Raw genomic sequence first — 27,288 nt, forward strand, 5'->3', positions numbered from 1 at the left:
TCCCGTTTCTTCAGTCTCAGTCACCATGGGAGTCCCTTGAGCATAGCTACTAGGTTTCCATGACCTTGGAGCAGGCAAGGGAGTCAGCATCACTGCATTGATTGTGAGAGCTCTAACACGTGGTCTTCCACATTCAATCCCTTACACAGATTCACAGGAGAGAAAGAATTGCTACTTCCAAAAAGACCCACATTCAATTAATTGACGATCTGGCTGCAGCCTGGGTGAATTCTGCAAATGCAGCCAACTTGGGCCAGGGGCCAGGGTGAACAGATGTTGCCCAACTTACTGTTAGGTCCCATTGCTTTTTCAAGACCTCAAACAGACTTGCAGATATTCTCGAGGCATTTTTGTTTCAAGGCTGGAAAAAAAAAAAGAGAGGGAACTCATGGTATGGAGAAGGAAATGCTACAGAGACATAAATTCTGACAGCGCCAGCGATGGCCCAGGCTCTTCCCAGGGGGCCAGTATATGGCAGTGCACAGGACAGGGTGTTACTCAGAGTCAACGTCAGAGAATGAAGGAACTTGTGCAAGACCCCCTTGCTAGTTAGCAGGAAAGTCGTGTTGAGAGCAAAGCCTCATTTTGCCAGTCTCTGCCCAGTGATGTTTTTCTAACATGCAGCTGTACCAACCTCATCTCCCCAGTTTGCACAATGCTAATCTGAACTCATTATGATGTTCCGTAAATGTAAAATGCTGTTTGCGTGGAGATTTTAATGTGGTGAGGACAATAGAAGAGCTAGTCAATAAGCAGTTTGCAAGATTTCCTATTCCCTCTCCCCACACCAGGTAAATAGATTTCTATTTTTGACTACTGAGCCCCTCCAACACCCCCAGTCCAAGTGCTTGGTTTTTATGATGCAGAATACAGGTGACGGTGGAAGGAAAAGACAGCGGAAGGGGGGTGATGGACTTGTATAAGAAATAAGGAAACTGTGTTTGAGAGATAAAAAAGTGAAAGGCAAAAGGAAAAGAAAATAATCAGAGGCGATATATGGAAACAGAGAAAGAGCCAGAAAGCTTGATTTTAGGAAAGTTATTGAGTGATACGTTGGAAAATGAAGCCTGAAGAGAGGTTTTGAGACGGTAGCTTGTGGGAAGTGAGAGATAATGGAGGGGCAAAAAGAATAAGAGAGTTTCTAAGAAGTGTCACCATGGATCTCATCTGATATTCTTCAGAAGCCACAAGGAAGGGCTGGGCAGCTAAATTGTGTTTTGTTTGATTGTTTGTCGTTATGTAAAGCATGGCCATATGACCACCTGCCTTATATTTGGGTTATACTTAGAAAGGATTTTTCACAGAGTTCAGCCTGGTTCCATGCTTTTCAGAAAGCCAGAGTCCCTTGACCGGACAGTTCAGGAGGGTGGCACAATACCATGGCCAAACTATTGGTTTTGGGAACGGACAGACTACGTCAGCCACTTTTGTTGGCAGGAGTAGAAGAAAAAAAGAAGATGTCTGGCATCTCTGAGAATAAATGGGGCTCAGATGCCATGAGGACAAGGACGGAGGTACCATACACATCCACTTCTAGCACTTCAAGCTGCCGTCTTCTTCTTGAATTATTGGTATACATTTTGCTTTGGTCAGGAGTTTGAGTGCTTACATGGTGAGTGTCTCCTGTTTCATTTGTCTTTGTCTTTTTAGCTTACATGGGGACTCAGAGAGGATAAGAAGCTTGCCCAAGAGCACAGAGAAAGCAACAGTGTTTGGCTGGGCTGACTCCTGCATTTTTTTTTTTTCAAACTGTTAGGTGAAGGGGATTCAGAAATACCCTAGACTCTTTTTGTCTAGGATTCATGATCACTAGATGAGTTATACTTCCTCCTACTGACCCCGTGCTAAGGCAGGAACATCACTCAGAGTTCTAGAACCTTTTCATAGAACACGATTTACAATACAGTCCGCCTGTGTACTTACTGTGTGAGTGGAACACCCTTTTCACCCTCTGACAGATGTATGTTGCATTCTTCAGAAACCAGGAATAGTATTCAAGACAATACCTAAAGATTTAAATCAGAGTTGAACGCAATTACTATCCTTTGTGGCTATAAGAAGAGACCCATACTAAAAAAAAAAAAAAAAGTCATAATGGCTAATTATTCATAGCAAGGAACTCCCTCTCCATCTTTATAGGCTGTGGGAGGAGAGGTAGAGAATGAGTCTGAGTAGGAAAAAGCTTAGACTTCAGAGTCAGAAAGACTTATTTTTAGTTCTACCATCTTTACTTACTAGAATGTATGACTTTCAGGCTGATTACTTAATTCTCTGGGCCTTGTTTTTTTCATATATAAATGAGAGGTAATAATAGAATCTACACTCATAGGGTATCCTGAGGATGACATGAGATAACATTTGCAAAGTTCCCCAACGGTGCTGGGCTTATCATAGGTGCTGGATCAATGATGATGTTCATTTATTTATTTTTGTGTGAGGTGGAGTAAAAGCGCAGGGCTGTTATAGTCAACAGTGGAGCAAATATTAGCAAAATAATCTCCTGCTCTTGGCTGGTGGCCGCAGGGATTGCTTCAAAAGGCTTCAGTGAAAAGGCCACGCATGTCATTAGGAAGAAGAGTTTTCAGGACAGGCTGTGTCACTGGCTTCACATAGGACTCTTGGGAATCCAGTTCCCTTTCAATCCTTCGCCTGAGCTATGAGGAGGTTGGGCTCAATAGTCTCTAACTTCTCTTCCATCTGTATCATTCTGTGATTCTCGCATATTCTGAGGAGCAACCAATTGCTCATGTAAAGCTGACTGTAAAGATTTCCCAGGTTCTGTCACCCTCAATTTACAGGACACTATAAAACTCTGGAAACCGAGGCACAGAGATGTTGCTGCTGGAACTCTGGGAAAAGTCAAAACTCATTTGCAAGACCCAAGTAGATGTTGGGAAGGACAAGGTTTCCTGAATAGGGACATATGCTGGGACAGTGGCCTCCCGTTTTTGCTGTAGCTACCTGGAACTCTCCCTGGTCCTGAGATGTTCCAGTCTGCCTCTCACTCTCCACCATTTTTGCCTGGAGTGGCCTCTCCCATTTTTTGCCCAACAAACTCCCATTCCTCCATAAGCCCTATTCGTTATTTCCTCTGGGGTCCCATGGCTTGTATTCTGCTATACGAGCTTGTATAGCAGAGCTTGTATCTGCTATAGCATCTGTCACACTTCTTTGTAATTTGTCTCTTCACATGGCCAAACTGCCCCACTAAACCACGATTGTTTTTGGCCACAGGGGCCGTCCTATTCAACAAGCACACTGAGTAATGCCAGCCTCCTACTCTGTTATTCTTATCCCATATTCAATGCTTACTATACGATTATAGAACACTTCTCTATTAACTTAAAGGGAAAAGAAGGGATAAGCTCAGTTTTACAGATGCTTCATTTCTCTAAATTTAAACTCAAATTTCTTTCTGGAAGTTTCTGCTTTCCTCATTATCCTTCCAGCAAATATGCAATATGGATGGTTCAAATCTGATTTTCTTCCAAGGGTATGAGATTAATAGGTTTTGCCTGTGTGCGTGACTTGATTTTGTCACTTACCATGTCATATTTTAATGTGTGTTTATGACCATTTATTACCCCCAACTATGAAATCCTCAGTTTCTGGGTTTATTTCTGATTTGTCTCTGTATCCTGCTGGCTCCTCTCAGTGTTAAATTGATACATAGTGGAGACTTGGCACTTGTTATTGATACAAAGAGCTCGATAGATAGAGAAAGAAGGAAGGAATAGTGGGCTGATCGAGTAGGAAAGTATTGTTGCAAAATGTCCTCTTCTTTAGGATCAGCCTGTGCCGTGGAGAAATGCCTCCACCTTGCTGGCTAACACCTTCAGGTCTGCAAATCTTGCATATCTCCCTCTCTGGGTGGAAGAAGCATCCACTCTGATTGGAGATCCAAGACCAGGGCCAGAAAAGAGTGATGGAAAAAGGCTGCCAACCTGAACTTGGGGCTTAGAGCCCGTGGATAATGGGCATTGAAAAAGCTGAAAGATCTCATAAGGAGACTTTGAAAACAACTTTAAAGATCTGAGAGATTGGCCTCCTACTATTGGAGCAGAAATATTCATCTACCTTGATTGGCTCTGGGTTTACAGCCAAGGATAAATCCCAGAAGAAAGGACAGTGTGTCAGCTTTCCTGGGCAGGAAAACGTCCACACCTAGTCCTTCTTAATATAAGATGGGGTCTGCCTTCTGATTTTCCATTTACACCTTTATTATTAAGTCAGCAAATGACTGCTAGGGATTTATGAAAAAACTGGAATTTAGGTGGACATAACCTCTGATTAGTCTCTTCTACCAAATTGTGCCAGGCTGAGGGCATTGGGGTTCCGGGACCACTCAAAATCCTCTGTAATTATTCCAGCAGATGTGACACAATACAAGTCAACTTGACAGCACTGACTGTGTCATGGCCCACCCTTGGCTCTGGGGACCCAGAAATGAATGAGGTTTCATGCTCGTTCTCAAGGAGGTGACAGTGCAATAGAGGTCTCACTGGAGTGTGCATTCCTTGAGGTACCCCTGTCATCTGTGTGTGGATTACTTAATGCCTCATCACTTAGTGGCCTGCAGAGGAGTCAAGCAGAATCAGAAGCCTGTAAATACTGGATGTAAAAAGCAGTGAGTGGCTCAGGTTACCTCACTGCCTCCATCCTGGGGTCTCTCTTCTGGCTCCTGCAGAGGCATTGCTGGAAAAAGCGGCACAGCTCCATCAGGCAAGGGTTGAGCTTCTGGACGGCCAGCGTGAGAGGAGCAGAGGTCATGGCCGCCTCCTTGAGGAGCGGCTCAGGACACCCTAGAAGATGCAATCCCAGACCATTCACGTCAACAATACTTTAGCATCTTCCCTTTGTCAGGGACTGTGCTGAGTGAATACTGTCTTGCCCCCGATCTCAGGTAGCTCAAGAACAACAGGTAAACATGGCCTTGCTTCACCATGTCTGGTAAAGCTGCCTGTGAGACTTCCCAGAGATAGGTAGAGAAAGGAGGGGGTCTGGTTCCTGGAAGAAATCAGAGATGGTCTCACTGAAATTTTATTAAAAATAAAAGTTCTAATGAGAGATTTTATATTTCTCATTAGATGGCTGGAACGATGGATGGATGGATGGAGCCATACGGAGATAGATGTATAGATACAGATACGGATAAAGATATGGATAAAGATACAGGTAAACACAGTCAACTTGTTTTCTAAAGCTCAGTCTGACGACTGCCCCCATCTGCACCACTCTTGTGTTTCTTTAGAACCTGGAGAAAACAGGGCTATAATTTCCTGTGGTAGCATAATCACGTCTTTTTGTCTGAAAGGTCCATTCACCATTCACTGCAGGTTGAGAATGGGGCCGAGGCAGATCTTAGGTCATATGAAAAAGGAGACGGTGCAGCGTCCAGCAATTTAATAATGCCCCGTTGACATATGACTAGAACATTCAGGTCCAGGAACATTCAGGAGAATCATATTGAAAGGCATCTAGGAGTGGGAGGGACCTGAGGACTCAACCAGCTTTGAAGGACTCACTTTGTGTCAATTTCTCTCTCATGGAAACTGGCTCCACGGGAAAAAAGAGTTTGACATCCAAAAATGGGAAAAATGCAGCGTAAACCACAGAAACTCCAAGTCCTGAGCCTCTGTCGGGTCCTGAAAACCCACATCCTAGCCCAGGAGAGGGATTCCCCTAGAATTCTGTAAGAATGACGTGTCCAGGAATGTCCTTCCACAGGGGATAGAAGTGAATGGTACCCAGTGGCTGGGGGGCGGACCTTTGGAGTCATCCTTTTTTCCTTCCCCTCTTTCTGCTAACATCATGCTCATTATAAGAACAGCTTCCACTTACAAGGTGTCCAGCTCATTCTCAGTGGGTGTCCATTCAAAAACAGTTGATTGAATTAAGTTATATGGAGCTCTCCAGTTCCAAACCACTTCCACACACATTATCTTACCTAATACAAAACGCTGCAGAGAAAATACATTTTTAGTGCCCACGATAATGGTTATTATTTGTACTTTACAGCGGAGGAAACTGAATTCTGGAATTTGAGCACAGGAGGTTACCTCACCAGTAAATAGCAGAGCTAGGGGTTAATCCCAGCAGTCTGAATCTAAATTTATCAAACAAACCTCTTTTTATTATAGTACACAACTTCGTCCAAAACAAACAAAAGCTATAGGAGCGACAGGGCACTGGTACGTACTTGAAGCCTGGTGGGGTCCTGGGACGAGGACTGGCTCTTCTCCAGGGGTAAAGGGCCATGCAGCAGGGAGATCACCTGCAAGGACAACAATGGCCTCGCAAAGGTCAGAATGAAATGGACCTGGGGTATACACTCGAGCGGAGAATCATGGCAGCTTAAAGAGTTCTATAAATCCATAGGGAAATTGTAGTCAAGAAAGAGAGTGATTTATGCAAGATCCTAGGGTGATTTAATAGCACAGCAAGACTTAGTTCTCCTGCTCTCCTCCTGCTGGAACCAATAAAATACAATAACAAGCTTAGTCTGCCTACAGGCACCCCCGTCCCGTCACGCCCCTGCCCCTGAACAATATTTTCCACCTGGGGTATCGGGTTCCTCTTTCCAGGGCCACATTCTTACCTGCCTGTGGATATCTGGGGGCCGGAGCCTTGGTGGGACTTGGAGTCTGTGTGCCAGGGGTGAATGGGCCTGGGATGAGAGGAGAGAGAGGTGAGCTTGGGTTTCTTCAAAGGATGCATGAGCAGAAGAGGCCCCCTGCCACCAGTCCTGCACTGTTCATCCACTGCTGCTTATCAAGCCAGGTAGCTGGGGGTTGCCGAGGATGCAGAAACGAGTATGAAATAGACTCTACAGTGGAGGCACCCCCAGTGTTGAGGAGGAAATGGGCAAGTCCCATCAGTAACTGTCATACAGTGTGTTGGTGCCACTGGAAACCCGCTAACACTAGTATGAAATGGGAGAGGAGTGGACTTGCATGGGCCACGTCCCAGCACAGTGCTCCTAGGCAAAGAGGACACGAGATGCTCTTCATTTGCCTGAGTCTGGTGTGCACACTTACTCCGTCCCCACCCCTATACACTGCCCAGCATCCTCATGATAGAATGTGGGCTCATCTCAACAATTCTTTTGATCCTCTTCATGAAGTCCTGATTTAAGGACCACTTTGGGAAGCGATCCTGCTGTCAAGATGCATGCCTCTGGCAAAACCAGCAAAGCAGCCTTCTTACAGAAAATGAGGGAGAGGAAGAGGAAACAGGCACTTGCCCTCGTGTGGTTAAGCGGAAAGGAAAGGGGTGAGGCTGGGAGTGCAACATGAGCGTGGGGATGGGGGATGGGGCAGGTGACGTCTTCTCTGGGATGGAGAAAGCATAGCCGTAGGTGAGGGGAACAGGCCTTCCAAGCAGAGGAAAGTGCGTAATAAGCAAAGACTCAGAGAAGTGAGTGGAAGGCCATTTGCTATGGCTGGAGTCTGAAGGAAGATGTGGAGGGGTGGGGTGAGGTCTCAGAGCCTGGGCTGGACCCAGTACAGTGTTGCAGTCCTGCTTGTTCCTTATTAGGCTCCTCTGCTAGGATGGTGGGTGTGGCAGCGTTGAGTTCAACTGCCTCAGTAGCAGAGACGGGCAGCATGACACATTTACAAACAGATAACTATGGGCAGGAGGCCCAACGCCAGGGGGCAACCTGGTCGTTTTCTCAGAGCCGGTCAGCATCCTCTTTGTTTTGTTTTTGTTTTTTATTTTATTTATTTATTTTTGGCTGTGTTGGGTCTTTGTTGCTGCATGCGCACTTTCTCTAGTTGCGGCGAGCGGGGACTGCTCTTTGTTGCGTTGCGTGAGCTTCTCATTGCGGTGGCTTCTCTTGTTGCGGAGCACGGGCTCTGGGCGCGTGGACTTCAGTAGTTGTGGCTCATTGGGCTCAGTAGTTGTGGCTCACAGGCTCTAGGCACACAGGCTTCAGTAGTTGTGGCGCACGGGCTTTGTTGCTCCGCGGCATGTGGGATCTTCCCCGACTAGGGCTTGAACCCGTGTCCCCTGCATTGGCTGGTGGATTCTTAACCACTGCTCCACTAGGGGAGCCATCAGCATCCTCTTTGGATTCCCCTCCAGGCACTGACTGTAAGCCCCTGAATACAGAAGGCACCGCTGACGCTCGCTGCCTGGGTGTGTTTCTGTGTAGTTCTGGAAGATGAGCAGCCTTAACGCTAACCCAAACACAGAGCTGACTCTGTGTGCAAAGTCACCCAGAGTGTGGTCACTGTTCACACAGTGACCACACAGAACTGTGGTCACTGTTCACAGTTTAACTAAATGACTGCAGAATCACAGAGGGTTAGAGCTGCAAGGGGCCTAGGGCAAAAGCAGACACATGCTCTCCTATGGTTGACATCCGCTTTGCCACTACCCTCCTGAGCATGTGTCCTGAAGCTGGCTGCTACGCTGTCGCCCTGGGGGCAGTAGGACAGGGCAGTAAGCGTTGCCATTGGTTGAGTGATTCCAAGGTGCTCCGTGTGGAGCTGAACACCTTACAGACTTCACTTAACTGAATCAGTACAGCCACTCTGAAAAGTAAGCATCACCTTCCCCATTTCGAAGATGAGAAAACCAGGACTCAGAGAAATCAAAAGAACTGCCTAAGGAGACAACGGTGGTGGAGTCAAGATGTAAAAGCTACTGTGTCTGAAATAAAGGCCAGAGCTCAAAGCCTCAGGGCTGTGCTGGCTGATGTTGCCTGTTGGCCAAACCCAAGTATGTTAGCCTGTATTTTTCCCGATGCCATTATGTCAGGTGTTTCTCTGATTTAGGCTATCAGTTACATTCCCAGACCTTTTTGTACAATTGAGATTTTGCACCTCAAGTTAAGACTTTACATTTGCACCCTTTGAAATTCATTTACTTCTTCCTCTCTACTTCATCAGAAATTCAGGTAATTCAGCAAGCTTTTACTGGATGTCTGCTGTGTTTCATGGGAACTGGAGAGAAAAGACACAGGCCTTTAAAGAGAGCATAGTCCAGAGGGGAGAAAGGTCAAGTTCATGGCTCCTAACAGCACAGCAGTGATGAATGTTACGATCCATTGAAAACAGAAGCATAGAAGAAGGGCCTCTGGCTGCAGAGATCAGAGGAAGTGATTTTAAAAACAGGTAAACCATTTTTGTCTGATCCTAGGAGTAGAAAATATGGAAAATTCATGACACTGAAGTGAAGAAAAATCAAATCTTATCTATTGATACTTCCCAGATGTAGCCAAGGTTAACATGTTGTGAATTTCTTTTCAGTCTTATTTTGGTTAGTTTTTATTTTCTGTGTATCTGTATCACACACGCACACACATACACAAATACATAGACAAACACAAAATTGGAATCGCACAGTTTTTCAGAGCTCAGACCTTCCTCGTACTATATGATTACATTTTAATGTGCCTATCACTATATTTGTATATGTAATTAGTGGCGTAGGAGCGAGCATCCTCTCTTACCTGAGGTTGGGCTGGTCCCTGGTGGGCTGTCAGGCATGGCCGCTGTCCTGGCAGGAGTCTCGGAAAAGTTCCGTGTGTTCGTGGCCTTCTCGGCCTCTGCAGGAGATGTCGGCGGGGAGGAACGTGTTTCCCAGGGAAGACCTCCAGGTGTTTTCTCACTGGTGGCCTGAGCCCAGGACACAGGTAGTGTGGAAGCCCATGCCTGCCTGCGGGCTGTCACCCATGGAATTCCAGCCACCTTCCCGGTAGCTGCACAGGTGACAGTAACAGGGCAGTTACTGCTTGACTGCTTTGATTCAGATGTAAAATTGACAAGACATTGACATATAATCTAAGGGTACATGCAGTGCGCATGCATAATAGAGATAATCCAGGGACTTCAACCCTACCCTGAATTGGAATAAGGGGACCACACTAAACTTTGTTTTCCCAACCACTAATTTAAAAAAATTCTCCAAATTCCTAGGACGCTGAACAATCAGCTAGGGTGTGTGTCCAGAGGACAGTGGACACTGTCAAATTTAAGAAATACTGATTCTAGTCGTGTGATACAGTGGAAAGGTTTAAGGTAAGGGGACCTGGAGGTGTACGTTCTGCCCCCACCTCCTCCATGCTGTGAACTCTGGGGCGAGTTGCTAAACTCTTCTCAGCGTTACCATTGAAATGGCAGTGACGATAATGATGACACCTGACTGACAATATCACAGGACGGTTATTAAGACAAGTCTTCCCTCACTGGTCTTTTAAACAAGCGCCAGGTGTTTTCACTCGTTCATTCCCATGTTAAGAATTAAAATACATTTTTTTCAGGTTGTACAAAACTTATCCCCTGGGAGGATTTTAAATCTATAGGTTAAGTTGGGAACAGTTGCCATTTTAAAACTATTCCGATTTCTCATCCAGAACGTGGTATAACCCTTTATTTATTTAAATATGCTTTTATTACTCTCTTGAAAGTTTTGTAGTTTTTCTCATGCAGAACTAGCACTTTCCCTCTCAGAGTGATAGCTAGATATTTTATGATTTTTCTTGCCACTGGCAATCACATCTTTTTTCATATTATGCTGGAAAGCTTTCTGATTTTATATAATTGTGTGATGTGGATATATTACTAAAAAATTTCTAGTTAGTGAATCTGATTCCTTTTCCTCGTTCTTGTTTCCCTGTCTGCTTGACTTTTATCAGTTCTCAAGCTCCTCAGGGGAGCCCCCTCTCTGGGCTCTCCAGGACAATAGCTCTTTGTAGGCTGGATAATAATTATCAGTTTACTTGTCTATGTCTCTCTCCCAGATCTGAGAGCTCAGGAAGGAAAGGGAACATTGCTAGAGCTGTGTTTTTTGACAGCTAGCCTGGGGTCTGATATTAAATATACGTATTGATGAGTGAATGAATGAATGAATGTATTCTGACGACTGTGGTCCATTGTTGGAACTCATTGAGACATAATCGTCCTTTAATGAAAGAGTTAGCTCAGTTGTATCTTATTCCAAATAGGATAAGCATGCCTTTTACATCTTCAGTGACAACACCACTGATCAGTCCCCACAAAAATGATGGGAAAAGAAGAACTTCTCAGCAGGTCAGCAGCAGCAGCTTTTTACACTGGCATCAAGTCATTAATATATTCTTGGCAACATTATCCAGCCAGCTACAAATTAACCTAACCCTGCCTGCCATAAAATGTTGACTGCATTTCACCATTTAGTGTGAATTTCAGGAGAGATATTGCTACCTGCTCTGTTAAAATGAAAATACCTGATGTTACCATATTCCACATTTATATTACTATCGGGGTATGCTGGGTGCACGGTATGAGGGGATTTTGTACTATTTTTGCAGCTTCCTGTGAGTCTTAAACTAGTATAACTGATTCACTTTGTTATAGAGCAGAAACTAACACACCATTGTAAAGCAATTATACTCTAATAAAGATGTTAAAAAAAGCAAAATAAATAGAAGTCAGGATGTTAAAAAAATTATAAAATTAAATGTTAGAAAGACATTATGCCAGTGACATTTGTTGCCTTTGCTTATAGATATGATACCCATACTGGTTCACATCTCTCTCTTCTTAAAGGGCTGCTGAACAAAGAGGTTGGTGGAGAAGGGATAAAGGAAGGATTTCACTTATTTATCTGAGCCTAGAGGGAAGTGTGGGGAGAAACGGGACAGGAGAGGACGGGGTGAAAAATCTCACCCCAGTCTGAGAGGGTGGGAGAGGCGCCGTCCAGGGCGGCCGGGGCTCTGCTGTGACCCTCAGCATGCTTGTTTGTGTTCGTGGTCTGCTCTCCCTGTGAAGGAGGGGTTGTCTCTGTCCTGGGAGAGCTTCTCAGAGCAGACACTCCAGCGTTCTGGGATCCACGTGGGGGGCTTGTCCTTGGTAGTGTTTGCCGGCTTATGGGTGTGAGCTGTGAAGTCAGGGCCGTCCCGCTGGTAGCTGCACATTCAAGGAGACAGTCAATGGCAGCTTTACTATGCTTGACACTTTGCACACAGAGAACTGTCGAGCCACTGAAAGGTCATTGGACAGCAAATACACAGAATGCAGAGATTCAGACCTTACTCGGAGCAGTATGTTACGTCACCAAGAGGAGGGTTTCTCCTTGAATGACAGATTAAGCTAAAATATCGAGGGGTGAAAATGCCACGGGCAAAAGCAACGTGCACAGAATGCAAAGCTGTCAGGCCAGAAAGCATCAGACACTTGAGGTGTTTCCTGAACAGAACCTGGATCCTGTCAGGGTCCTTGCCCACTTCACAACCCTCAACCCCTCCACAGCTCTGGCACTGGTCCCAGGAAGAGGGATTAGGTTTGCTCATGTGCGCTGTGGGTCTGACTAGGGGCCAGAGGTGAAATTTGGGGGAACTAGGGGCTGCCAGTAAGAAACCCACTTGAAAGATGGCCCCCCACAGAGACAGAAGGAAGGCTTCATTCAGAAGGAGATCTACACAGTGCCCTTGGATTCTCCATGAGGAAAAGGAGGAAGAGGTCCAAGTGTTCATGAAGCCTCCCTCGGGAAGGCTTAGGGGATGGAGGCTGCATGTTAGGATAGGACAGGCTCTCACCAGCCCATAAGCTCTCTTCCTCTGGGGGGACAAAGCCTGGCCTGCAGACAGGTGGGATTTCGGCCCCTACTTGCCCCTTTGGCAGGTAACTGTGTGTCAGGCACAACCAGTGCAATTGCAGAAGGTGGCCCTGCAGCCTCATTTCCTCTCTCCTGCCTTACTTCTGAGCTCAGTATCACCCCACATGCACCAGAAGCTCTCAGATTAATGCACGTGGGACTGAGTGCCTGCCAATCCATCTATCACTCAGCCAGGTGACTGGCCATCAAGCACATCCACTTTGTGTCAACTTGTTCATATGCTCTCTCTTCTCAAGCAGTTGTTGCTGGGAAAACTTTACAGGAGCACAAAAGGGGAGACATCATTGAGACTGGGGGTCAGAAAGTCATGAAAGGACTCTCTGAAGACGTGAGATCGACTCAACCCTCAGATCTGTCCTCAGAATTGGGTAGGTGAGGGGAGCCCACCAAATGCCCATTTCTTCTCCTTATCAAGCAGCCTTGTTCCATACAGTTGAAGTTCCTTCCTCGGCATAACTAAGAGATGCCCTACGATAAATACCAAGCAAGGCAGCCCTCTGGAGTGGAACTGGAGGTTGATGGTAAACTTCATTTCACTCCAATAAACACGGATAAAGAACCTACTATGTGCAAAGTACAGTGTGAGGCACTGAGGGGAAAGCAGACTATGGAGATGAAGGAGACAGTCTCTGCCTTCAAGTATGATTCAGTGAGGAGACACACAGATGAGGTCATCTGTGACACAACCTGGAGTAACAGTCCAAATGACTTCTAAGTGTGTTGTAGAATCATAGAAGACAGAAGACTAATTTTGACTGGGGGATTTTTTGGAAAGAGGAGTCAGCAGCTGAGCTGGCCGTTGACAGACAAATTGGATTCTGAACTATGGAGAAGTAGGGAAGTTCCATTCTGGTATAATAGCATGAGCAAAGTTGCAGGGGCATGGAGATGTATGCCGCCTGCAAGAAGGGCAGGGATTTCAGTGGAGTTTTAGCAGAAGGTTTATGTGAAAGAGAGTAGGTAGGGTGGGCTTGATGACAGACAAATGTATACTCGATGCTAAGAACTTCAGACCCTCTACTGCTGACTTAGGAGTTCTGAGCAATGAAGAGACATAACCTAATTATTTTATCACTCTTATGACAATGGATGGATATTTCAGAGAAATAAGAGACTGGGTCAAAGGAGATTGGTTCAGAGGCTATTATAGTAAAGATAGATGACAAGGACTTTAACTAAGATAATCATAGCAACAGATGATGATCTTGGAAGACCAACCAGATTCCAGAAGCTTTACTCAGCTAGAAATGACCCATAAGTGTACGGGAAAAAGATGGCTTTAAGGTGGTTCCAAAAAATGCCACCTGATGCCAGAGAAAAGGCAGGAAGATGGGTAGATGTGTGTGGAGGGGTAGAGGATGGTTGGGTATGGTCTGAGTATTACGGAGTGGCAATGTCTACAACAGGGTCACAAATTCAAATACCTACAAAAACCAGGTGGTTTATATGAGAAGGAAGTGCAAGGCAACAGGGAGAAGTGAAGGCTATGGAAAAGAGGAGAGAGGTGTCTCTCCTAATGGGGAGGATGGCAACTCAACCCCAGTTGCCATGGGTGAGGGGGAGGGTCCAGGGCTACCCGATATTTTGCAAAAAAAAAAAAAAACAACTAGAAATTCAAAAAATTTTAATGATGAAACCCTCTGATTTTCACACAATACAGCTAAATAAAATACCTGAGGGCAGCATTCAGTCTTCAGCTTGCTAGCTGGGACCCTGGTCTGCAGACTCTATAGTGGGAGTTTGGGAGGGTTACACTCACCCAGAACACCAGACATGCTGCTGGTAAATGTGTAATTGATAACAGGAGATTTTTCCGCCATCTCCCAGAAGTCAGAAAGATTCCTTCCTGCAAGAACCACACCAACAGGGTCAACTCTTGGGCTCACCTGCTGGAGGGCTGTGTTTAATTCTCAGCTCAGAGAGCTTGTCAAAGAATGGCTGGTGGTTCACCTGACTTTCCTGACATCACACAGATGAAGATGCAGTCAGATTCATTCACTTGACTCACTGCAAGACAGACCAGGATACAACAGGACTTAGCAATGGGCCTGAAGCTGTTAAGTCTTTGGTTGAAATGAAAATTAAGCTGGAAATCTCTAGCTCTGGATGCTATAGGAAAATAAGGCTAACTCCTTATTTAGGAGCCCTGATTTTCAGTCATCCCCGAGTTTCTGGTTTTAATTTTTTTGATGGAGGGAAGGCACAGTATAATGTAATGGCTAAGGGCAGAGCCTCTGGGGTCAGCGTCCAGGATTGCAGCATTAGCTCTGGCACTGATTAGTTAAGTGAGCATAAATAAACTGCTTGACCTCTCTAAGACTCAGTTCACCTCTCTTTAAAATGGGGAAAATTCAAATCCCACAGTACCTTATTTGCACTTTCCAAATCCCCAAATCTCCGTAAGATGGAAGGTTCTTGTGTGAGTTTGGTGCCGACTCGTTCAGTGGCAAAACCTGAATTGACAGGTGCGAGGCTGTTGTAGTTTCTCTCTCCTTAGTGTAAAGGGTGAACCATTTTGCTAAATGAATAGGAATGTGTCTGATTTACAGCAAGCTGTCCTGGATGCTGCTGGAGCTGTTCTGTCAGGTATAGTGTAGACACCCTATTACCCCATCAAAAATCCGAAAACTTCTGAGTTCCTAAGCATACTTGTCCCTGACGGTGCTGCCTAAAGGACTGTGGTTGTGTGGTTGGACATCTCTGGTAGGATGGCTGTGATGATCCAATGAGACAATGTATGTGAAACTCTAAGTATGGTGCTTGGCAGAAGAGCTCAGTAAATAGGCATCATAGTAATAATGGTTCTTGTTAACATGGCCCTATTACTATATGTATTAGTAGTGACCAAGAGCATGGACTTCAGAGCCAGGTCACCTGGGTTAGAATTCTATCTCTGCAGAACGATCTTGGCTAGTTCCTTAACCTCTCAGTGCCACAGTTTCCTCACCTGTAAAGTGGAGCTAAATATAGTAGCTGCCCCATATGGCTGTGGTGAGGATCCAATGAGGGAAGCCCTTAGAAGGGTCCCGGGCACCTGAATAGATCTATTATTTCTCTTTCTTCCTCCCGCACTGCTCCTAAAACAGTAGTCGCTCCACAGTGTGGGACGCCACCTTTCTGACGAGACCAAGAGTTGGGCTATTGACTGCATCTGTGCTCTTCAAAGTAGGCCCCCAGGGGAGTGTGAATTGCCTGCGGGTTATATGAAGCCGCCTTATAACTGAAGCGTATCTTTCTCAATTGTATGTCAGACATGAGTTTAGGCTCCATAGAGATCTAAATCTGAATTCTGAGCCAACCTTGAGCAAAATATTCAACCTCTCTGAATCTCAGTTTTCTCGTCTTTAAAATGGGAGTATAGCTGTCCAGTAGAAGCCGTGTTTTGAGTCTGCCTAACTACCCCCAGTGTTGAGCCTCGGATTCTTCCTCCAACTTTTTGGACCCCAGGAATAGCTTTGATAGGAAGATGGAAGCTTCAAATACTGTACTGGTGGTTGAAACTGTACCACGCTGATTGTCTAAATTAAACTTACATTAAAGTTCCTGGCAGCCCGGCCTATGGTAGGGATCGGGGTGGGAAGTTGACTAGGTTTTATTCCATGATGAATGCCAAATCTCACATTTGCCAAGCATTTTCAAGATGAGCACACCTGAGAGGATGGAGGGTGACTTTAAAATCTCTGTGAGGTAGCTGGTAGAATTTCCAATGATGTCCACCAGTAGGGCTGTGAAATCTGTAAGACAGATTGAGGAGGTTTAAATTTCTGAGACTTGGTTTAAATTTCTGAGACTTGAAGGGAAATGTATATTGTATTTGGATTTTTCAGAGTAGATTTTACAAGTTTGATTTAGTTCGGTGTATTGGGGATTATTAACAATCATAAAAAGAAATACTACTAGTTATTTTTCAAGGCTTGATTTCAGGCAGGCAGTAAACTTTTGGATCCACCATCATAATCTCCTTTCTCCTCCATTTCCCTCCCCCCACCCCAGATCCTTCTCTGCCAACACCAGAGAGCTTTGCAAAACCATAGTGTTGAATAATGGTTTTTCTGATTTGTTCCCCCCCCATTATTTCGTCTAGTTGATTTAGAATACCAAATTCATTGGATAGGAAGCAGCCCTGCAGACATGGGATGTAAATTTACATAACTTCAGATTTTCAAAATGATACCAAATTTAGTGGTGGATTATAAACTATGAACTATCAAAGGAGACAAGGACTTTACACAAAATAGAACAAGGGAGCTCTTCTCCTGCCCTCCACATTCAGAAGTCTGATGGGAGGAGATTGAGATAATTTTACAAAATTTCAAGCTATAAAATCTTCGAGGACTTTCTCTCTGAGCACGTTCTGAACAGGTCTTGACATGGTGGGTGCCATTGACCAACGAAAGTTCCTAATGCACTTCCTACCCACACAGCTGCTGCCTCTTCTGCTGTTCAGTTATGGTTTTCCAGGACCCAGCAAGTTCTTGGCTTCTAAAACAAGGAGTACTTATTCTAGGAGCCCCAAACTGTGAATTTCTAAAGAAGCTTCTGAGGGCCCAGGGATAGTTTCCCGTCGTGCCTTGTCTAAATGCTTCTTTTACTCAGTAACGGGGTTATGGGCTGGGGTCAGGGGCAAGCTGACTTGAAAATATAGAACCCAGACCACTGAAAATATAGAACCCAGACCACTGAAAATATAGAACCCAGAGAGGCATGAAAACATGATGTGACAACCAGTGGAATGTATAGCATGCAAGGCCAACAGGAGGTGGGCGCTACCCTATGTGAGCCGGAGCCATGGTGACATGCCACCTTACCACACTTGCACGGGTGCGTGGTTAGTCTCCTAGAGGAAGATGTGGTGGGCCACCTGTACAGGTGTGGACACGTGGCCATGCAGAATGTAGGCATCCTTCTTTATGTCTCTTTAGACCAATCTGTTTATAGTCACATTGTAGAAACTGAAGAGGGGTAGTATTTCATTACTTACGCCATCTATTTTCTTTCTAATTCTCAAAAGTCTCCTTTGTTTATTAATTCATTCATCTAATAAACATTCATGGAGTGTTGGCGTATGCCAGACATCTTTTAGGCACTGGAGGATTAAGACACCATCTCTGCCTACCCGAAGCTGAGATTAGTGAGAGAGAGAGAGACTCATAGATAGACCAAGAAACTGCAATCCACTATTTATATTACATAGAAGCTATGAGCATGGCTTTGCAGCCCAGACACCAAGCATGGAGTCCAGATTCTGTCCAAGTTTCAGAGAAATGATGGAACTTTCCCAAGGTCCCAGAGCATGTGGCAGGGCTTGAATTTGATCTGAGGTCTGCCTTGTGCTAAAGCTCCTGTTCTTCCCAAAATTTCCACCACTGCTCATACAAATCTCCTACTCAATACATTTGTCAACTCTCCTTTTAGAACTGCTTTCACAATCGGGTCCTAGGCTTGGAAGAATATCAGTTATCACTGCCTCAAACATATTCTTTGTTTTGATGAAAATATGAACTATCTAATTTACTAGCAACACACAGATGAATGATTTCTGACTACTTTCATATATAAATAGAAAATAGGGAAAAAACCCTTTTTGTCTGTCTTAATTGGTAATGATTTAAGAATGTCTCTTGGTACTCAGTGTTGGCGAGGGTGTGGAAAAACACACACTTTCAAACATTACTGGTAGAAGTGTAAACTTCTGCAAGATTTCTAGAGGAAATTTTAGCAGTTTGAAGCATCACAAGATCCTCTTCCTGTCAGACAACAGGTCTGTTTTGAGGACTGTATCCTACAGTGATAATCGGGCAAACACTGCAAGTGATTGTACACAGGTTCTCATCACAGCATTGCTGATAATTGTAAAAAAAAAAGTTTCCATCAGGAGGAGATAAATTATATTACGGTACATTCTTTCAATGAATACTGTGAATTCATATGAAGGATGAAGCATATTTATATCATTGAATGGAATGTTTTTTAAGACATGCTGATTAGTTGAAAATGGAATATCAAATTTCATAGAAAACATGGTAGATACTGACAGCTGTCTCCCAATATCCATCCTCTCATTTTCCTTTAGTAAGAAAACATGAAATTTCAGTTGGGCACATGGTAGTTTAACGTAATTGAAAATTACATTTTCAAGCCTGCTTTGCAGGTGGGTGTGGCCGTGTGACTCCGTTCTAGACAATAGAATGTGAAAAGAAGCAATGTGAAAGGTTTCCAGACTGAGTTTATATAGTGAATGGGTGTGCCTTCCAGTTCCTTTCTCCCCTTCCTTGTAGCTGGAATGTGAATGCGGTGACAAACCACCCTGGACTATGAGAACGAGGGCCAGACCTTATGGAAGGCAGAGCAACAAGCTAGAGGGAGCCTGGGCTCCTAAACCATCAAACCATCAGAGCAGTCCTGGTATGCTTACCTAGACTGTCACACATGAAACTTCTACCTTCTGTAAGTCACCCTGTTTTGGGGTCATTTGTTATAATAGCCTAGCTTGTTTTCTAAATAATATAGAGAAGGTACAGTAGGATGGGTAGATAGATGGCCAGATGAATGGGGTAGGTAGGTGGAGTAGGTAGGTAGGTTAGAGAGGTAGGTTAGATATGTAGTTGACAGATGGCTTAGATAGATGAATTAGAGAGAGATGGCTTAGATCACCTTGGGTAATGTGATTACCTATGGATGTTGGGATATCAGGTATCTCTGATATTTTGATTATACCTTCCATGTTGTATGGAAGGTATAATCATACCTTCCATACAACACAATATATTATTTTTCACATCACAATATATTATTTTTAAATCAAGAAAATTTAAGCTCAGGCTTCCCCGGTGGTGCAGTGGTTGAGAGTCCGCCTGCCGATGCAGGGGACACGGGTTCGTGCCCTGGTCTGGGAAGATCTCACATGCCGTGGAGCGGCTGGGCCCGTGAGCCATGGCCGCTAAGCCTGAGCGTCCAGAGCCTGTGCTCCGCAAGGGGAGAGGCCACAACAGTGAGAGGCCCGCGTACCGCAAAAAAAAAAAAAAAGAAAAATTTAAGCTCACAATATATTATTTTTTAAATCAAGAAAATTTAACATCACAATATATTAACATCACAATATAATTTATCATCACAATATATTATTTTTTAAATCAAGAAAATTTAAGCTATTTTCATTAAGGAAAGACACACTCAGAGGAAGGCTATATGTCAGAGTTGAGAATATTCAGAAAACAATCCATGTCTGAAGATTATCCACAAACACATCTTCCCCAAAGGTTTTGAACCATGGCAAGATGTTGGCCAAAGTGTACAGCCTCTCAGGGTAGCAGTTGGAGGGGAATCAGCGTTAGGCACGTTGTGACATGTTAAACCTTGTGAAAATCTCTATGGTTTACCAGGGGAGCAAGATGCTATTTTATCAGTGGTAACGATCCATGGATCAGTTCTTTGCAAATAAGCATTGCATGTGTATGAAAATACACTTCAGCTCACCAAACAGAATTACAAAATTCCCCAGCAGATGTGACTCCAATTTTTAAATTTTATTTTTATCTTTCACACAATCAGGGCAGGGACTCAACACCAGACAAAACTTGGCCTCTAGCCGAGGCTAATAGATGGTGAGAAAGATGTGATTATGAAGAACATTTTCCCTCCCAAATGTAGTTTGTTGATGAGATTCAGAGGGTGAGTTAAATAAGAAGATGGATATTAGGTACTTATTGCAGAGTGTGGCATCCAGTACTTATTAAACAATAATCATTATCCTCTTTGTACAACATTTGGTCCATAAATTCCTCCTTGGGGAATCTATCCTCAGAAAGTAATCTAAAACAGGGAAACGTTTTAGACACGAAGATGTCTAATACAGGATTTTTTTTATATTAAGAGAAACCTAGAATCCACCCAAAAGTTCAACAGCATACTAGCTAAGAAAATGCTCACATTCATAGGTTATGTAACCATTACACGTTTGCAAAGAGTTTGTAATATCATGGAAAATATTTTTAATATTATGTTAAGCGAGGGGAAAAAAAAGCAGAAGACTTTTTCACCTTGAGTCTTTGCTTCCCTTACAGACTGTTCTTTAACAAGCAGCCAAAGGGCTCCTTTTAAAATGTAAGTTAGATCACGTCACTCCTCTGTGTGGACAATCACAATGGCTTCCTTCTTCATAGTAAAAGTGGAAAACCTTGTGGCAGACTATAAACTTCTACATGATCTGCAACACCTTTCCTGCCTTGCCGCCACAATTCTGAACTCATTTCTCACGGCTCTCTGGCTCACTCGCTGGCCTTTCTGGTCCTCACTCTGCCTTTGCATGTGTACACGCATGCATTTATGCATTCTCTATGGCTGTCTTCCAAGATTTGACTGTACCGTAGACTGTTCAGCCGTTTTCCTAATGATGGATGTTTAGGTTGTTCTCAGCTTTTGCTCTCAAACAATGCTACCTTTTGTTCTTGCCCCTTTGCGCAGACGTAACTATTGCTCTAGGGTAGAAAACCAAGAAAGGAACTTTCCAGGACAATGGATGTGCACGTATTTAAGCATAATAGATATCATTTCATTTTCTGATCTTAGTCTAAGGAGAAAACAAATAATTCAACCTTATTTAAAAGGGCACAAGCAAAATCAGGGCAGCCTGCAAGCCTCAAAGTGAGTTCTACCCACCTGATAAATCGTTGGTCCGGTTGTTTAAGCAGTAGCAGTACCGTGAGGGGAATTTGGCCGGGTCCACAGTCTTCAGGTTAGAAACTGTGAAGAGAAGCGAAGCACATAGCAACCCTGACACATGGCCTGGCCTGCCTACCCATCGCTTACCATTCTCGCCACCAAGAAAAGATGGAGGAGGGGGCATAGGAGATGGATGGATAGGGAATTTGGGATTAGCAGATGCAAACTACTATAATTAGAATGGATAAACAACAAGGCTGTACTGTATAGCACAGGGAACTCTATTCAATATCCTGTGATAAACCATAATGGAAAAGAATATGAAAAAGAATGTGTATATGTATAACTGAGTCACTTTGCTGTGCAGCAGAAATTAACACAACATTGTAAATCAACTATACTTCAATAAAATAATTTTTTTTTAAAAAAGAAGGAGAGCCAGCACTTACTGTTGTAAATGGCCACAGAAAACTTGTGGAAGGCAAAGGAGCTGTGGGAAGTAACACTTAGCAAGGAGAAAAAGTGCTTGCTGTCTGTCAAAAACATTGAGATGAAGAAACAGTAAATGCCCACTAACAATAATAACAGCAATAGAAATTAGCAAACTGATCATGGAAATTAATAATACGATGAACAAATAAAAATATAACAATAAACAACAAAAATCAAATCAAAGCAAAAACAAACAAAAAAGGCAAAAATACATGTCCCTTGTGTATATTTCCTAAACTGTCCTTAAACTTTTGCAGTTGTCTCATAATATAGTTACGAGTAGAGATGCCTACACAGATGCTGCGTTTGGAGTGCAGCTTGCTCTCAAAATGCTGGCAAACCTGCTTCATCTGGATGTTTTCAGTCTCATCATGAGTTAGGCAGGACACACATTCTCTGCTCTGAACACAGAGGACCCGAGACACACAGAGATGTGACGGGTCTTGCCCAGGTCGTGGAGAGTCCAGAGGCGAAGCAGGAACAAGATAAAAATGGGCCTGGATTGTTCTTTTAAAACAACTGTTTACCTTTTAAAGCTCTGATCAGCATCCCGTTCACCAGCTCTGTCAGGTTAAGCGCAGACAGATCAACCGACATTGCAGGCAGTTCTGAAAGAGATTCAAAGATAACGTCATCAGCAGGCCTTTCTTGGCAAAAGGAAAAGTTCCTCATTTCCGACATTCAGGCAGATGTGCCTCCTCTTTGGACATGAACTCACACCCTGTGCTGGGCACAAGGATTTGGAAGATAAAAGGCAGTTCCTGTCCTCAGGAGGTGACAGCTAATGGCATGTACTGTGACAAGCAAGAGTAGGTAGAAGTTTGGGTGAAACACAAGGAATGCTTATTTTAGGGAATATTTTCTCTCTGCATTTGGAGAGAGTAGAGATTGGTGGGAGATGCTTATATACAATATAAGCCCTAGGAAATTGCAGGAGTTCTCAACGTGCTGTATAATATAAATAATGACATTGTCTAACAGAGGAGCTTGGGGCTTCCCTGGTGGCGCACTGGTTGAGAGTCCGCCTGCCGATGCAGGGGACACGGGTTCGTGCCCCGGTCCGGGAAGATCCCACGTGCCGCGGAGCGGCTGGGCCTGTGAGCCATGGCCGCTGAGCCTGCGCGTCTGGAGCCTGTGCTCCGCAACGGGAGAGGCCACAACAGTGAGAGGCCCGCGTACCAAAAAAACAAAAAACCAAAAAAACAGAGGAGCTTGGATCCTGGCTGGCCCTTGGCATCACTGGAAAGATTTTTTTCCAGTTCCACAATTCTGATGCTTGGGCTCCATCCTCAGAGATTCAGATTCAATAGGTCTGGGATGTGTCACAGACATTACTACCTAAATCCATCCATCCATCCAATTGCCGAGATACTGGTAGTGTGCAGCCAAGTGGAGAGACGCTGCTTCTCCCAGCTGTTCCCTGAAGACTTGGAAACAGCAGTTGACAAAGGGGACATGAGAGCTTGACGCTGCCCGTCATGTTTTGGCAAACACTATCTTCTTCATCTCTTACCTAATGTTCAGATAATTGTGGCTAAAGCAATCTGAGGATTGGAGGGATGCCGTTGCTCTGCTGCGGGGGTGAGAATGGAGGTCCAAAGAGGCGGGAGAAGTAATCTCAGTGGCCCAGGCCACCCATGGAGCACTGGGGGTGGGGTGGGCAGTACTCACCTGTGGTATCCAGAAAAGCGACCCCCTTTTCTCTACTCTCGTCTCCTCTGAGGCCAGACACTGGGAAGAGAAAAGGCTTCAGGAGACAAGTTGAGCTTTCGACCCCAGCCCCATGTTGCTGGAGGGGCCTTGAGGTCTGTACCGCAGCTGCCCTCCGGTTTAGGGAAGGTCTGCATCACCGGGGGCACTGTGGTCCCTCCCCCTGAGATTCTAGTCTCCTTGAACTGGACGTGGTCTAGAAATGCATATTTTAATAAATGGACAAGGTGATTCCCATGCAGGGAGACTAATCCACCCCATCTCTTTACCGGGTTGGGAAACCAAGGCTCAGAGAGGAGAAGAAACTTGCCTAAATTTGCACAACTGAGTCCTGGTAATGAAGGGCCAGAACCTACTTCCAAAGTATCAGGCCATTTGCCCACTCAGCAAATTTCATGCTGCCAAAGAAGACAGTGTCAAAGGAAATCTTGAGATACCAAAGGCGTTCACTCATTCTTTATTCATTCGATAAACACTCACCTAGGGCTAGGCCGTGCGGTAGGTGTTTGGTACAAAGAGGTCAACAGGAAGGGACTGAGTCTCCACGGCTGCAGAGCCTACTGTCTGTGGCCCAGAGGGAGGAGGGAGATTCACGTGTAATCCCACGAGAAGAGTGTCAAACAGGGACCAGCAGGATGCTGGGAGCACCTCTATCAGAGAACCCAACCTGGTCTGGGGGATGGAGGAGACCTCACTGCGGAAGTGACGGAAAGCTAAGACCTGAAAAGTCAGCTCTTTTGGATTAGACGCCATTTACTCATACTGCATCCGTTACTAGTATTGTTGCAATGATTATTTTTTCATGTCACATTCCAATGGAGAAGGTGATTTATGTCCATTTTATAGATGGAAAAACCAAGGCACAGAGAGGCTGAAAAATGTGTTACAGTGTCACAGAGTAAGTCAGCATTTAGGACCAGTCTAGTTACCATTGCACCAAGGAAAACCCCATCTTTTTCCTTCTTAACTTCTTTATTTCCAGACACTGAAATAAAAGTTTTCATGAATAAAATAGTACCATGGAAGCAGAGCCTCAGCAATTTATAATACCCTTAAAACTCATCTTATCCAATACTACCTTTGAAGGATGAGAAACTGAGACCCAGAATGTTACGTGATGTATCCAAATCCCACATCTGGCCAGTCTCCCTGTGTCCACCTCCTCCCAGGAGAAGGAAGTGGCTGACTGGTGGAGCATTTAACTTTTACACCTTTGTACCTTCTGCATTTTGAACTATATGAATGTACTAACTAATTAAAAGTAAATAAAAAATTTAGCATAAAGAGTGATTCCTGCTACCACTCCCCATCCCCAAATTCAAAAGTATTAAAAAAATTATCCTGCTTGTTTGCCAAAACGTTAGGAACAGAAACCCAGCGCCTGACTCCTCTGTGTCTTCTACCTTGTCCTGCATTCATTGTCTTGCTTTACAACCAAGTTCATACCATCAGAAAAAAAGTCAAAGAAAGGTGGGATTATTACAAAAGTGATGATGTCAAATAACAATATCTCCCTTTATGAAACCTTCTATTGCTAATAGAAGGTCACAGTTTTTGTGGATTTAACAAGGTCATGAGAATCCGGGTGTACCATGAACCATAAAGCAATGAGCAGCTCATGGGAACTATTACTATGACTGTTAGAGCTGGAGATACAGGTACAGTCTCCATCTTACAGACAGAGAGAGTGAGGCTCAGAGAAGCCAAGGAAGTTACCCAAGACAGAGTAAACTAAGAAGGACCACCTGCCCATTTACATGTTGTAAGTAGGAAGGTCATGACATTTTCCTTCTTGGCTTCCCCTTTAAAGGCAGACTCTAAAGGAAGAAAAGATTTCATCAGAGAAATTATAACCCAGACATAACATCAGAGAAAATTTAACCCAAAATAATCCTTTTAAAGATGAGAAAATTATGACGTGGACTTACTTAAAATCCCACATGGAGTTTGCTCATTCATTCAGTCATTTCGTCACTAAATATTTATTGACTAACTATAATAATACTAATAGTTGATCATGTTACTAAGCCTCTGGACTTTAATAGGCATTGTGTGTGTTAGATGCTGGTATAATATGAGCAGATAGATACAGATTCCATCCTTATGGAGCTTATATAGTCTAGTTGGGAAGGCCAACATGAAGGAAATTAAGACCCATGGATATTATTACAAACAATGTTAGATACTTTGAAAACGTTTTGAGTGTATGGAACAGGGAGCCTGATCTAATCTCAGGGATCTGAAAGCCGTCCCTGGGAGGTGACTTTCAGCTGAGATCTGAAAGACGAGTAGTGTGTGAGCAGGACGTACCTGGCTGAGGGGGTATTCTGTGTACAGGTAACAACCTGAGCCTGGGGTCTGAGATGGGCATGAGTATTATTTTATGAACTGAAAGAAGGCCAATGTGATGGAGCATAAGGAATGAAGGATATGAGGGACCATAGATGATGGGGAGGTGGGCTGGGTCATGTAGAGCACGTGAAGGACTTAGGATACTGTCCAAAGAAAAGTAGAAAGTCATTGAATACTTTTGGGGAGGAGGAGGGAGAAATGAGGGAGGACTCGGAAGGTGGCTTAATGAAATGTATGAAAAGATGGCTCAGGCTGGTGAGTGGAGAATGGATCATTGAGAGACAAGAGGGGAAGCAAGGGGCTGCTTTGGGAAGCTCTCCTGGTGGCCCACCAAAGAGAAGATGATGCTTTGGATAAGGATGGTAACAGTGGAGGTGAAGATAATTCTGTTGCATAAATGGGACTCAACTGCAGCAGAATAAATGGGGAATTTATTATTGCCATTTTTATCAAACTTGTTTGGATTCTGGGCTGAAACACTGGCTGCTACAATTCTCTAAAGCACAATGAATACCCAAACATAGTATACAGAACAGACACTTGAACTTCGACCAGACCCACCTGTATTGTAAAGGGACAGGACACATGCGAGGCCCAGGCACAGCCTTACCAGTGGACCATGTAGCAGGAAGCCTGGCATGTCTTGGATACTCTGGTCCACCTGGAAGCAAGCAGGCAAGCACTTGGAGGAAACCAGCTGAATTACTAACCACATTGATGCAGAAGATCCTTGAGAATACTGCATGTGGAGTCATTGGAAACACAGTTGATGAAAGCCATTGTATAGTTAGGATAGGTGAGGTTATGCTGAGGTAACAGATTAACTCTGCAATCTCACTGGCTTAATTCAGCCATAAAAGTCGATTTCTTGTCGATAGTCTGTACCCTCTGTGTATTGGTGGGGAACTGCCCTTCACGCTCACTCAGGGGCCCTGGATGATGGAGGTTCCACCTTCGTGTAGGTCTCCATCCCTGTGGCCTCCTTAGTCATTGACTCATAGTGGCAGGGGAAGGGAGAGACCTGGAGGATTATGCACGAACTCTTAAATGCTCTGGCAGGAAGTGACACGCTTACATTCATGTACAGCCTCCACCAGAATTACTCATGTGGTCCTGAATAACTGCAGGAAGTCTGGGAGGGGTGCATGCATATTCAGGGAGAATCAGTGTCTCTTCCGTGGGTTTTCCCGCTGCTTAGATGGAAAGTGCCCTTCAAATACAGCATCACTGCTGCTTATAAATGAGAAAATAACATTAATACACACGTACACGTGAGTGTTCACACTCTCTTTCCTTCACTGCAGCACTGTGTGCCAGGCTTTCACCTGGGCATTTGCTGCGCAGAATCAGTATGACAGTTAAAAGCCGCAAAGCTGAGACTAACAGGAAGGATGGTGAAAATTTATTGAGTGCTTTCTGTGTGCCAGACACCACACAGAACGCTGCCTGACGCACACTGTCACGTCATAA

At 44.3% G+C, this 27,288-nt stretch overlaps 2 protein-coding genes across 2 annotated transcripts in view; one reads left to right on the forward strand and one right to left on the reverse strand.

Annotated features, from left to right (window-relative positions):
- Positions 1-27,288, forward strand: part of EFR3A (EFR3 homolog A) — a 171,663-nt gene that overhangs the window by 130,016 nt on the left and 14,359 nt on the right. Inside the window, exons 25-26 of the transcript XR_009559519.2 lie at positions 5,088-5,175; positions 8,895-9,119. The gene's annotated coding sequence lies outside the window, so the exon portion shown is untranslated. The remainder of the gene's footprint in view (positions 1-5,087; positions 5,176-8,894; positions 9,120-27,288) is intronic.
- On the reverse strand, positions 318-26,458 carry HHLA1 (HHLA1 neighbor of OC90). Its single transcript, XM_030875828.2, has 16 exons — positions 26,380-26,458; positions 25,224-25,283; positions 23,428-23,487; positions 22,284-22,364; positions 21,714-21,797; positions 21,262-21,345; positions 16,254-16,337; positions 14,554-14,610; positions 14,357-14,449; positions 11,655-11,894; positions 9,458-9,706; positions 6,599-6,667; positions 6,200-6,274; positions 4,646-4,802; positions 1,924-2,006; positions 318-361 (listed from the first exon to the last, which is right to left on the reverse strand). The coding sequence occupies exons 1-16, from the start codon at positions 26,456-26,458 to the stop codon at positions 318-320; spliced, it is 1,599 nt and encodes a 532-aa protein (XP_030731688.2).

The sequence above is a fragment of the Globicephala melas genome, chromosome 17 (genome assembly GCF_963455315.2).
Source record: "Globicephala melas chromosome 17, mGloMel1.2, whole genome shotgun sequence".
NCBI classification, from domain to species: domain Eukaryota; kingdom Metazoa; phylum Chordata; class Mammalia; order Artiodactyla; family Delphinidae; genus Globicephala; species Globicephala melas.